This window comes from Pocillopora verrucosa, chromosome 8 (assembly GCF_036669915.1).
Source record: "Pocillopora verrucosa isolate sample1 chromosome 8, ASM3666991v2, whole genome shotgun sequence".
In the NCBI taxonomy this organism is placed as follows: Eukaryota; Metazoa; Cnidaria; class Anthozoa; order Scleractinia; family Pocilloporidae; genus Pocillopora; species Pocillopora verrucosa.
Genome location: NC_089319.1, coordinates 2,996,996 through 3,010,505, shown reverse-complemented (window position 1 = coordinate 3,010,505; position 13,510 = coordinate 2,996,996). Strand labels below are relative to the sequence as shown.

General features: G+C 37.5%; 1 protein-coding gene, 1 long non-coding RNA gene and 1 pseudogene across 2 annotated transcripts; 2 read left to right on the top strand and 1 right to left on the bottom strand.

Annotated features, from left to right (window-relative positions):
* The first annotated feature begins 1,018 nt into the window (after nt 1-1,018).
* On the top strand, nt 1,019-1,922 carry LOC136282952 (uncharacterized). Its single transcript, XR_010718527.1, has 3 exons — nt 1,019-1,081; nt 1,192-1,409; nt 1,829-1,922. It is a non-coding gene; the product is annotated as an uncharacterized lncRNA (long non-coding RNA).
* Nucleotides 1,923-2,043: 121 nt separating this feature from the next.
* LOC136282861 (uncharacterized) lies at nt 2,044-3,213 on the top strand. The gene is made up of 3 exons (XM_066170817.1): nt 2,044-2,074; nt 2,126-2,182; nt 2,663-3,213. The coding sequence occupies exons 1-3, from the start codon at nt 2,044-2,046 to the stop codon at nt 3,211-3,213; spliced, it is 639 nt and encodes a 212-aa protein (XP_066026914.1).
* A 3,085-nt stretch (nt 3,214-6,298) lies between these two features.
* LOC131791014 (bombesin receptor subtype-3-like) lies at nt 6,299-9,994 on the bottom strand (annotated as a pseudogene).
* Nucleotides 9,995-13,510: the final 3,516 nt, after the last annotated feature.

Sequence of the window (13,510 nt, the reverse complement as noted above, 5' to 3'; positions counted from 1 at the left end):
TTAATTAAAAACGAACTTTAAATTGATGGGTTCCCACTCCAAAAGCCAATTAAAATTGATATTATAGGTAAGATCCACTTTGCGATTGACAGCTGTTCGCTCGTTAGCCAATCAAATACTTTGGACCATTTGAACCAGTAAGGTAGTCTTCCTCGCAGCCGTTTTTTGGATGTCACGCAAAGTTCGTTGTTTTGGGGGAACGTTGCGTGACATCCAAAAAACGGCTGCGAGGGAGACTACCACTAAGGTTGCTTTCGAAAGGTTGTAAAAATTTTGAGAAGTTCGCTAACTCTTTCAAAAAAGAAAAAGGAAAAACATAACACAGCTCGCAATTTTATTTTATGAAAAATAAAAACCCTAAAAAGATAAAATAAGCCCTCAAAAGCAATTAAAGGATTAAGACTTAACTGAAAAAGAGCTTTGAGTTATAATTGATGTTTATATTTAATTAAAATTGTCATCCGATAAGGAGGGGCCCTAGCTACTTGGGCAGGAAAACAAATTAAGACGAATTAAAGTGCCTATGACACGAAATTTGTTTTTGCATTTCCTGACTGATAACTGTATTTTAAATAGATTCGTGTCATAGGCGCTTTAAAGGAGACAGATATAAATGCAGATTATGTGAAGATTTCGAAAAGTGTGCTAACTCCTTCAAAAAAAGAAAAATGGAAAACGTAACAAAATTGCAATTTCATTTTTTGAAAAAAGATAAACTGCTTTTTTAAAAAGAGGGAAAATAAGGCCTCAAAAGCAATTAAAGGACTAAACTTAATTGAAAAAGAGCTTTGAATTATAATTGATGTTTACATCTAATTAAAATTGTTATCCAATAAGGAGGGGCCCTACTTAGCAATAAAGCAATGAATAAAAAGGAATTATGAATTATAAATAATAAATAATTCAATTGTGAGTCAATGACGCTCTGCTTACAGAGGAAGGCAAATATAAGAAAGCTGATATGCAACAAGAAAACTAAGGAGCTCCATCTCGACGATTGCTACTCTTAACATCCTCTTGGGAATATTGTTTGTCCTGGCAAACAAAGACTTTTGTGGAAGCATTGTTGAAACTCGAGTCGGTGAGTAAATACTTAAAAAAAAAAAATCCAAAAAAAAGAGAAAAAACCGATTCTTATACTCTCTTTCCATGGCGAGTAGTTACTAGAAAGAACGTTTTTTTGCCTTTCAGACCATGACTTGGTAGGTCATGTTATCCAGACCACTGATGTTGTGGACGAGTTTGAATGCCAGTTAAAATGTATGGGAAATAACAGCTGTAAGTCGATCAATGTTCATCGCGGTGACAGCAATGGAAAACGTAGCTGTGAGTTGAATAATAAAACACGGCAAATGAAGCCAGGTCATTTTAAAAAGCAGAAAGGACCTACATACTATGGCTCTGTTCAGGTGGGTTCTAGGTTGAGCAGATTTGTTGATAACTTTCTTATCTTATTCACTGCCAAGAACAATGTTTCGGAACTACTGCCATATACTAATGAAAACAGAGATTCAGCTGTTACTGGGTTATAAACAGGTGTTCGCTTCGTAAACGGAACACCAGACGCTTAAAAGTCTCGGGCAAATGTTTCTCCAAGCTATCTTCATCTTTTGGCAATTCCCGTTTTGCAACAACCTGCGAACCCAAAGGTTTCTTTTCTGCTTGTATAGCGTGTTCTGAGTGTTGACATAAGTGTCAAGTTTCCTTTTTGAAAACGCATAGTAAGCGTCTGAATACTGATGACGAGAAAACAAGCTTTGTTTACTCTGAACAACGATGGATGGCAGAACAGGAAGAAAAAAGTTCACTTTTCTGTTTTACTAATCAGGCCTCCTGCATGGATGTTTCCCGCGGGCGAAAACAAACAACTAAAAGCGGTCAGTGTCATCCAGGATACAAAGGAAAACATTGTGAAACACGTAGGTGGTGAGACTGTTCCAGAGAAATTCTACTTTACACGTTGCCAAACAAAACTCATGAGTGCTATGAGAATAGTGTAAATTTCAATTGGGGACTCTTGTTACAACGCATTTCTGAAGATAAATGCGGACAGTCATGTTCAAATTTTTTTCCGGTGTGTGAAGATTAATAAACCCATCAAGATTAAAGCTTATTTCCTTTTCAGCTATCAGAGGCTTATATTTCAATTTCAAAGTGTTTTGCGACATGACAACTGATGGAGGTAAGCACTTTTAATAGCTCGTTTCTGCAATTTTGGCTGTGTATAGAAGAGCAAGGCTGCAGAGGCAAACCCCCTGTGGTGTTTGAACCTGAGGAGAAAAAATGTTGCAAAATAATTAAATACGGAAAAAACATTCAAAGAATACTACAGAGAAACGAAAACATCTGTTTTAGGAGAGGAGCCAAAACCAGCGGGATTGTTTAAGACCCTTTTAATAAGAGCTGAAATGCAGAGAAAAGCTCCAGCTTGAGGTTAAGCAGGGTTTTTATGTGGAGCCACTGAGGTGATAAAAAACGAACAAAACAATTCTACTATTCTCTTAAAGTGGATAAAGCCAGTAGGTAGAAGGAGAGACGATACCTGTGCGCTGTGGCGCAAAGGCATAACTAGAAGTCGCCCATCTTTTATTGTAAGAACAACGGACTTGTTTCTGGTCTCCCAAGAAGAGCGATTCACATTTTCTTTTATAATTTTTGGCAGGAGGCTGGCTCCTAATCTATAACGTTATTGCTGGGGAAACTGTGCCGCCCCCCCCCCCCCCCACCAGTTTGAATATTGAAAAGACATATGCAGGAGCTAGTCGTTACAGCAGCAACAGAATGGTTCTCTCTCCTGACGGTATGCGAGAGCTGAGATCCCGCATATCTTTCACTCAGCTGAGATTCCACTGCCGTAAACAGCAATATGGACGAATGTTTCATGTCAAAACGGCCGCGAACAGCTCTGGTGAAGCTGTAGCCAGGTTCTTTGCTGGTGATACTGACGTTTTTCCCAAAGCCTGTGGTTCATTTGAAACACTCAAGGGAGATAATTCAGTCCTTGCAAGTAGATGCGCAGAATGGGGAAGGGAAAACGGCGCGTATCATGTTGGAAAATGGGGACGTGAAGGGCAAAAGGAGCTGTATATATACTCAGCATTTATTATGGATCACCATCGTTGGGTCACGTGGCCAGGCCATGACAGATGGGAATGTGATGACAGTAGGAACGATTTGACGCGCGGCGACTTTTGGAAGATTTATGTCCGTTAATTAATGCAACGCTTTGCGACTCTTTAATGGAAACTCCCGTAACTAACGTTGAAGCAGCAAACGAAGATGCGTTAAGATTACAGCATCATGAACTTTTAGCTTTAGATTTTTGCACCTGTCGAAAATTTGTTCTTTATTCGTAATGGTGACCTCCTCATATTTAATTTACAAGTCATCTTCTGATAAACGAGTTCATTTTAAACATCTTTGAAACAACTTATCCTCTTAACACCTGGGAAAAACAAAACTTTAATGTAATATCTTAGTAACAGCGTATCTAAAGGCACTTTTGCTGTATTCTCAGAAACCGCCGGCCTCACTTGGGAATTAGGTTTTTTTGCATGCTTTAAACATTATGGGAAGAATCGCAATATACACCTGAAGCACGTCACTCAAGTTATCAGGGGCGTGAACTTTATGCAGCCCATACTCTTTGCTTGTTTCGCTGTAACAATATTTCGGTATACTATAACACAATTTATACCGATTATTGACCAACCAAGGATGAGATGTTTTGTTGTGAGTATAATATAACAATTTATCAGTCCAATCCAGTCCTCCAGTCCAGTCCATACGACTCCTGATAAGATCATTCAATCTTTTTTTTTTATTGTAAATAGATGTATTCTTACATGTCTTATAGAGAACGTTGTTCATAGCGGTTTTTCAGATAAATTAACGCCAAGAAGTATACGATGAACTACGTAAAAGCAGGTAACGTTAAGTAGGCATGAGTGGAAAGGAGCTGGAATTTAGAGCACTTAGTGCAGTTGCCATTTCTGAAGTAAATTTAAGCTCAACAGATTGTAGTCCTGTGTATGATTCTCTTATAGCCTTGTCATGAAACCAATAGTTCAATTCATTCATAGTTACCTCCATCAGGAAGGATTAACTTATCTTGTTATGATTTATCTTTTGCTTTGTTTTAATTTGTTTGTTTTTTTTTTAGCTCTGAAAGCGGATCCTTAGACTTGGGAATAAACACGAAACTTAGCTGACAGTTTCCATTTTTGTTTTCATTTTTACTCACACATTATTATTACGGCATTGAAAGCGAAGGTGTAAATCAACAATAATGAACTATTTTGAGGACTTCCCCACATGCTGACGTATGGCGAGATTTGGATCTGTTAAAAGGAAATTTTTTCGCATAATTACCCCCTCCCTCCCCTCTCCTTCGTTTTGACCGTCGCTCACCCCGTTGGTGCGATTTATTTCTCGCTCCACCTTTTCGATTCTGTGAAAATTAAAGACGGCGGCCGCAGTGATTACATCATTGCACACGCAATGCAACATGATCTAAGAAAAAGATCACTACAGTTGAGTTACACCCAACACGAAATGCGTGTCTTTCTTAGCCTTAACCCGAACATCACATTACGACAGCAGCTATGATTTTCACTTAGAAGTCATTGAACACTCGTTCCCAATGTTAGGCCTGCTCTGTAGGCTAGAAAATTAGAGAAACTTTTTCTTTTCTTTTTTTCATTTACAAATATTGTTTTTATTAAGTTTCCAAGAAATCTCCCATTGCATAACCTGCTTATTCGAGATTGATAATTGATAGTAGCTAAACAACTAATGCCCCATTCACACCAAAGCTTAAACATGTTTAAAAGTTGTTTTGTTAAACACAGTTTAATTTTTTTTTTCTTCATAGAAACTATTTAACCGAATATTTTTGACTTGAATGTAGCACATTGGAAATGCAAGTTAGCAAGTACTTGAATCCAATGGAAAATCAAGTTTTTCAGTTCTCTGTTTATAATTTTCATTCAATGAAAACCAGTTTAACAAAACATGTTTTGCTGGTGTGAATGGGGTATAAGGCATCACAAAAATTAAAAGACATAAATTTTGCTACATGTAATAAATTTTAGGGGGCAAATATGATCACATTAGGGGATTATTTCCATTTCCAGGACACCCAGGTTTGTAATTTCTCCTCAATTAAGGAATATATTTCTTGGTAGCGTGGGTGTCTATCATGTATTGTTCTACTGCTTTATTTTTGGGGGATCCACACAATATAATGCAGCTAAAAGCTTCGGTTATATTATCCTATCAGTCTGCACAAGAAAAAGAGGCGAAATGTGGATTTGTTTCGGTCTTCAGCAGGTGAAATAAAACAATGGATCCATAGAGAGCTGAGGATTAGTGACAATATACGCGCTCAAAGTTAGAGCAGGTTTCAATTGAGCAACGAAAGTGACCCCGGATTGCTTTTCATCTGGAAACTCGTGCCGCTATCTCACCGAATTAAATATAAAGCTAATCCCAATTCCACTCGCGTTTTCCCGCGCTTCAAGTAAGCTGCCTATTTTTTATTTTGAGGTCCTATTGGATAATTATTATGTTAACCCTTTAACAGCCATGAGTAACTGAGACAGAATCTCTCCATGCAATATCAATGCAATATCAACCAGACAAGTGATGAGAATAAAGAAAACTATCAATTTCGGGACAATTAGTCGATCCAATACTAAATTCTCTGAACTAACATTATAGGAATTGTATGGTTGACAGTAAGGAGAATTACAAATTTGGTCTGGGAGTTAAAGGGTTAACCTTTGTTGTTCTGATCGGTAGTTTTGATTATTTTGATTTTAGTTTTTCGAAATTGGATTGAAAACTGTTGTATGTGAAATTTAGGTATTTCAGCGAGTAGAAATATAAATTGCATAATAAATATAAATTGCTTTTGTGATCATAATTTATGTTTTAAATAAGAAATGTAGCGTGTTGTAAAAAGGAGCACGTTTAATTTCACCAACACAGCGGTCAAACTTCTGCGCATGTGCAGACGTTGAATAGCCCATGGTGTTCTTTCACGCTGCCAGGACCAAGTTGTCTCACAATGAGTCACAGTGTCTTAAAAGCTTATAACTTTCATGAGTTTAAAACAAACAGTCACCCGTGAGCAAATAACCTCTGCATGCGAAAAGTCTTAAGTTTTCCTGTTCTCTACTTTCATTTCCCTTTACAGTTTCTTGAGTCACAATGGTCGTTACTTATGTTTTCCTATTTAAATTTTACACGAGAAATGGACGAACGGTCAGCCAAGATTGACTCATTTGCGCATGCCTTAAGTGTGGCCGCTGAATTGCATTCTCCGGCTGGTGTTCTCGACAGGCTGCAAAGATTAATTTCCAAGACCAGTAGGATGAGGCCTGACTAAAACAGTAAGAGGAAAGCATATCACTGTATTCATCTTCTCTCTGAACTGCTGGTTTAACAGAGCATGAGCAAACGGATTGACAGCAGAATTAAACAAGATCATCGTAATAGTGATATTGAAGGGAAGGGTCCGATGTCGTAGGACGCGACATACCAGAGGGTAAAGACAAGTTCATTTGTGAGCCAACAGATTCCAAAGATAGCACTGACAATGATTACCATTAAGGTGACTCGCTTCCGCACCTTAATCAAACCCTGGAAATCCAAAATTGAAGAGTTCTTATCACCATGTGATTTTATCGACTTTTAATTCAGCCAGTGGCGTGCACTATTCACTTCCTTTACCCTTCAAAGATCACAACTTATTAGCAGTTGGTCCGAATTACGGTTAGATCGCACCATAGTTAGATCACTCCCAGTAAGATCGCTCCCAGTTGGATCACTCCAACCAAAGGTTAGATCGCTCCACTCGAAAGTTAGTTTGCTCCATCAAATAAGTTACTTCGCCCCCAACATATGTTATTTCGCTCCATGAAGAAAACTGAGGTAAAGGTAGCAAAACTAAGATACCTAAATTGATAATTCATTAAATGACGTGTATTTCTTACCTAAAAATCGATGAATATTGCTAGCGCGCTTGAAATAAATCCGAGCTAGGCGGAAAGAACAAATATATATATATATATATATATATATATGTATATATATATATATATATATATATATATATGCTCACTAGTTTTTCTAGTTTGAGCACTCTGGCATGGCTTAGATGATCCCACATATGTGAGATCACTTGGGGTGGCTATATGGTCTTACCTCCATCCTAGCATCAGCGCTGCACTGATGAGGCCCAGAAGGCCGAAACAGTACTGTCTGCAGTTAGTTATATATATATATATATATATATATATATATATATATATATATATATATATATATATATGAGTGGCTAATCTGAAGGACAGAGTGAATACGATGTACTCGAATCGCCGCAAGACACATCATCACCTATGAACTTTAAAGATCATAGCTAAGTAATACTGCACATTACAATACGGAGCGAAGTAACTTATGTTGGTAGCGAAGAAACTTTTTTAATGGAGCGATCTAACTTTCGAGTGGAGTGATCTCACTTTTTGTTGGAACGATCTAACCATGGTGCGATCTAACCGGATACCGTTGGTCCAGGACATCACTGCTAATCAACCACAGGGTATACACGACTGTGGAATACAAACCAACCATAAGTAAACCTTCTTTAAACCAACGCCAATATCAACAGCGAATAGGCTTTTGACATTCACAACTGAGGCTAGAGCGCCATGTAGGAATTGTCACTTTCCTCATCAACGCCGGAAAAAAGGAACAGTGGTATATTGAAAATAAATGAACGCACCCAAGTGGAAGACATGATCACCTGAAAGATGGAGCTCGTAATGAATGAGGCGCGCCCACCTGGTCTTTTTCCTTTTTACGAGATAATGTTGTTTCGTGCTGTTTAATGCCATGCTCCGATCATACGATGGCAGACATCTAAAAGCCAAGCAAAGTGCATAAAGGCACCAATCGTAACACAGCCATTTGAAAGTTCTGAAAATATTGCTCTATTTTCCAAAAAGTCTGTGACATGACTGACAACAGCGTCAAATGTAAGAACTCCTCAATTTGCCAGTTGAAAAAAAATTAATGCAATCAGTTTACTCTAATTCTAACTGCACATGCTACAGGTCTCCTACATTCCTAGCTTCCACGATGATACTACAATGAAAAGCGACAGGTCCTACTGTGGAGAATGTCTTGCGCGTGAGTACGCCTGGTTTTTTGACCTGAGGCAGGACTAAAGAATGAACGATATCATTTTTAATTTTATATCATAGTGACTCCAAGAAAGGCGAATTATGTAGTAGAAATTTGAAAGTGTTTCACGTGTTAACTCCATGCTACCTCAACAACCACGTTCCCATTGGATATCTTTTTATCTTATTTATTTAACTCTTACATGTATCAAAAAGGTTCAATTTGTCTTCGATACTGTCTAGAAATTATAAAAGCCCCCCCCAAAAAAAAAATTAAAGAGACTTAGGTGATATCCTCAGTCGCCATGGTTGCCGTAACGATATGGTTTACTTGTATGACCACTGCGCGCTGTGAATGCAATATATATATACTTTTTAGAAAAAGGAGGAATCCTGCTACTTTATTTACATCTTTTTAAAATATTTTCTTCCTTTTTTATTGCTGAAAAGTTGGCTTCTGATATGTAACGTTATAATAAATCAGTCGTCTCCCCCGATCAGTTTGGATGTTGAGAAGTTATACAATGGTATCAGTCGTTACAACCACACCAAGCTGGTTCTTTCACCTGACGGTATGCGAGAAATGAAAACAATCTTGCTTTTCCATCAGCTGAGACTCCACTGCTGTAAACAGCAACATGGACGAACTTTTCACGTCAAAACAGCCATTAACGCCTCTGGTGGAGCTGTAGTCGGATTTTTTGGCGGTGACCGACGTTTTCCCAAAGCCTGTGATTCATTTGAGAAACTTAAAGGAGACAACTCAGTCCTTGCAAGTAGATGCGTAGAATGGGGGAGGGAAAACGGCGTGTATCATGTTGGAAAATGGGGACATGAAGGGAAAAAGGAACTGTATATATACCCAGCATTCATCGTTGCTATGATCATTGGATCACTTGGCCAGGTTCTAACGTATGGCAATGTGATGGCAAGAGGAAAGATTTGTCGCGCGGCGACTTTTGGAAGATTTATGTCCGTTAATTAGTGCAACGCCAGCTACTCTAGCTTTAGTGGAAACTCCTGAAACGGGCTTTGAAGGAGCATCTGAAAAAACGTTAAGCTTAGAGCATCTTGAACTTTTCGCTTAACAATTTTGCGCCCGTCGAAAATCCGTTCTTTATCCATAAAGCGGGTAACCTCCTCATATTTATTTTTTGATAAACGAGTTAATTTTAAAGAAACGGGCTTTGAGGAGCATCTGAAAATACGTTAAGCTTAGAGCATCTTGAACTTTTCGCTTAACAATTTTGCGCCCGTCGAAAATCCGTTCTTTATCCATAAAGCGGGTAACCTCCTCATATTTATTTTTCGATAAACGAGTTAATTTTAAAGATCTTTGAATCACCTTGCCTTTTTTCCCTTGGAAAAACAAAGCTTTAATGCAATATCTTAGTAAAATTTGCTTTCACTCCTACTCTCATATTTTGAGACGAACTCAAAGTCCGGCAAAATTTACTTGATAGCGACTATGAAATATACATGGTGTGCCTACTTGTTGCCACCGTCTTATCTTTCCGTCTTATCCGTGTGGGAGTGGCAGCAATTGATGTCTACCCCTAAAAAGTACCATTTCAAAAACAAAAAACTGAAAAATCCCAATAATAAAAACTCCTTTATCGATGTGCTTGAGTCAGATCATTAAAATCGTCCTGATAATGCTTATTTCAGGTATTTTAGTGAGCGAAAAACACCCTAAAACGTACCAGCTAGGTCTTTGGTGGTCCACTAAAGTTTGAGACATTGTAAAAGGTACCAGGTCGCTGATTTTGACTCCTAAAAGGTACGACACAAGCATTCTCACCCATTTCCGATTCTCACCCATTTCCGATCGCCTCTCTCCCCCCCGGCCCCGTCAAAAAACAAAAAATTTGAGATAGAGAAGAACTGGAACTCAAATCTGGCTAAAATGTGGTAGAGCATATATAATTAACGTGATCATCGAAACAGCTAGTAAAATCATAAATAAACAAGGTAAGAGTGCTATGTTAGATTTTTTTCGCAGATTTTAGCGATTTATGCCAGTTAACGGTGGCGACAAGTAGGCACACCATGTATATTTCATAGTCGCTATCAAGTAAATTTTGCCGGACTCGGAGTTCGTCTCAAGATAGAACAACACAAATACACAAGGAAATTTTTACAGTAACTTTATAACCATCCTTTTGTCTTAAAAGCTTGAAGCTCAGTAGATTCTGTCAAATCGGTCATTGTTAAAACTGCCTTTGTTTTGATGCTACTTTTCGACATGGGAAAAGTATGTCGGACAAAAATAGTCAGCTTCAATAATGACAAGGGATTAAGTTTAGGTGATAAAACAAAGGATTACGTTAACAGAAATGCCGGAGGTCGAGTGGAATCGTTACATGAGGTCACACAACTCGGGTAATATTCACGGTGAAAATTTGCATATTTGAGTGGTCGTACGAAAAAAGTTATTTCTCGAAAACTAAAATATATTTTCACAAAAATACTACACCACAATTATAAGAACATACTGGGCTACAAAATGTGGAAGTAGGAGTGAAAAAGAATTTTGGACGACTTGCCACAATATTTCAAATTTGTTCGATGGACGCCGACATCCTCTCTTAATTTGTTCAGTTTTTTTGCTCTGAAAGTGGATCCTCAGACTTGGGAATAAGCACGAAACTTAGCTGACAGTTTCCATTTTTGTTTTCATTTTTACTCACACATTATTATTAAGGCATTGAAAGCGTAGGTATACATTAACAGTAATGAACTATTTTTAGTATTTTTAGGACTTCCCCACATGCTAAGATATGGCGGGATTTGGATCAATTCAAAAGGAATTGAAAAAAAAAAAAAGAAAAAGGAAAAACACAACAAAGCTCTCAGTTTTATTTTATGAAAAAAAAACCCTTTTTTTAAAAAAAGAGAGAAAATAAGGCCTCAAAAGCAATTAAAGGTCTACAACGTAACTGAAAAAGAGCTTTGAATTATTAATAATGTTGATATTTAATTAAAATTCTCATCCAGTAAGGAGGGGCCCTACTTAGCAGTAAAGCGATGAATAAAAAGGAATCTTGTATTACAGATAATAAGTATTTCAACTGTCATTCAATGACGCTCTGCTTACAGAGGAAGGCAAATATAAGAAAGCTGATATGCAACAAGAAAACTAAGGAGTTCCACAGATCCAATCACTATGACGAAGGGCTAACGCTTGAAACGTCAGCTTTTTTACCCTTTACGGTGGCTAATTTACGTTTTCAACTCAGTTGTTAACACTAAATTACCTGCTAAGGAGCTCCACCTCGACATGATAAAACGGTCAATTTTAGGATGGCTGTTTTATGGCTGATCCAGTCTACGATTGATACTCTTAACATCATTTTGGGAATCCTAGGCTCAACAGATTGTAGTGCTGTGTATGATCTCTTTTAGCCTTTGAGAAATTGGCTAACTCCTTCAAAAAAGAATAAAAACCATAACTAAGCTCGCAATTTTGTTTTATGAAAAAAAAAACAAACGCTTTTTCTAAAAATGAGTGGAAACAAGCCCTCAAAGTAATTAAAGGACTAAAAAATTAAATGACAAAGAGCGTGCTGTCATTGGTTGAAAGAGCGTGCTCTTTCAGAGTACAAAGCATAGAGCTGAGCTCTAGCTGTCACGCCATCTGCCAAATTGTACCATGTCCGACCATCTCCCGGACTTCTCTCTTACTTGTTATCGTTAATTGAAGGTGAAATTTCGGAACAAACGAGCCGGCAAGTAGCAACCGAAGAACCAAACAAAGGTTTGTAAACGTGCCAAACGCCGTAATTTACGATATTCTCTTATTCATAAAACACACGCCTTGAGCAGTTTGTTCTCTAATTGTTTTGTAAAAAACTTGCGTATTGTTATGAGCCACAATTTGGCCGGATTTCACTGAACATTTCAGCTTGATATTCTGCGTTAGAGACTAACTCCAGACTAAAAATAGAGAAAAACTTCAGGCAGAAGTGGTAAATTCGACCTGCCCAACTATTTCAGTTTGTAAACTATTGCAGATTGTGAACTTTGATGGTTGTGAACTGGGATGGTTTGACATTTTTGACAGCTTAGTCTTGTCAACCAATCTGATTATTTAAAACCATTATAACAAGGATTCCTATTGGCTTATTGTAGCGTGCTTTATGACAGCACGGAGCATGCTGACGACACTGTTGTTTGCTTTGGCGATAAATTTTATTTTGAAAATTGAAAGTAATGTGTGGGGAATTTTAAGAATTCGTTATCGCTACTTCTTTTTTGCTTTGGCCGCTGCGTGATCTACAACATAACAGGGCACAGTCAAGGCTTCTCTGTTTGTTAATTATGATTAAACAGATGCGTTCCCGTGAAAAGCACAAGAGTTGCTCGAGGCGAAGCCGAGAGTGGTTTTAGTTCTTGAGTGCTAAAAAAATATAGCTCTGACTAATTTGATTGCTTAAGGCGAAGCAAAAATGGGGGGTCTTCATTTCGTCTTTCTCATTGAGCATAAAATAATCTTGTTAATTTTATAGGTTACAAGGCAGAGAAATTCGGAACTTAACCTTTTTTTCTATTTATCGATCGGAGAGCAGAGAAGGACAAGAAAAAGATATGTTAATTCGTACAGACGGAACGTTTAAAGTGTCTTATATATATCCGTTCCTTTTCTGCAAAGATTATGTATTGAGGCACGATTTGGTAGTGTCACCTGTTCACGAAAAGTTTGCAGTCTAATGCAATTAGGTACGCTTCATCTTTAACTCTCAGGTTAATTACGTTTTTGGTATGTTCTCGGCATCTGTATCGACGTTCTCAGTAGTTCTTTAGTTTAAAAAGAGGATATGATTTTGAACGGCCATTTGTTACTTTTACGTGATATAAGGTGATCAGAGCTAAATGGATGTAATCCACATGTTACTTAATTAAGAGAAAAAAAGTTACTCAAAGGATGAAATAGATAAGTTTTAGTGAAAAAAATCAATTTTCTTTTATTTTGTTTCAATTATGTCAGACTTCCTGTCTGAATGTTTCGCGTAAGCAAAGTCGATCCGTTAATTGGAAATTCCCCAGAACAAAAGTCACTCTGTTGATTTGGCGAATTATAATATCAGTGATAATAATAAAAGTAGAAACAAACTTTTCTCTTACCGCGACGAACAAAATAAATTTTCGTGCAAACTGAAGAGCAATTAAAGCGATGAATAAAAAGGAATCATGAATTATAGACAATAAGTATTTCAATTGTGAGTCAATGACGCTCTGCTTACAGAGGAAGGCAAATATAAGAAAGCTGATATGCAACAAGAAAACTAAGGAGCTCCATCTGGACAAGATAAAACGGCTAA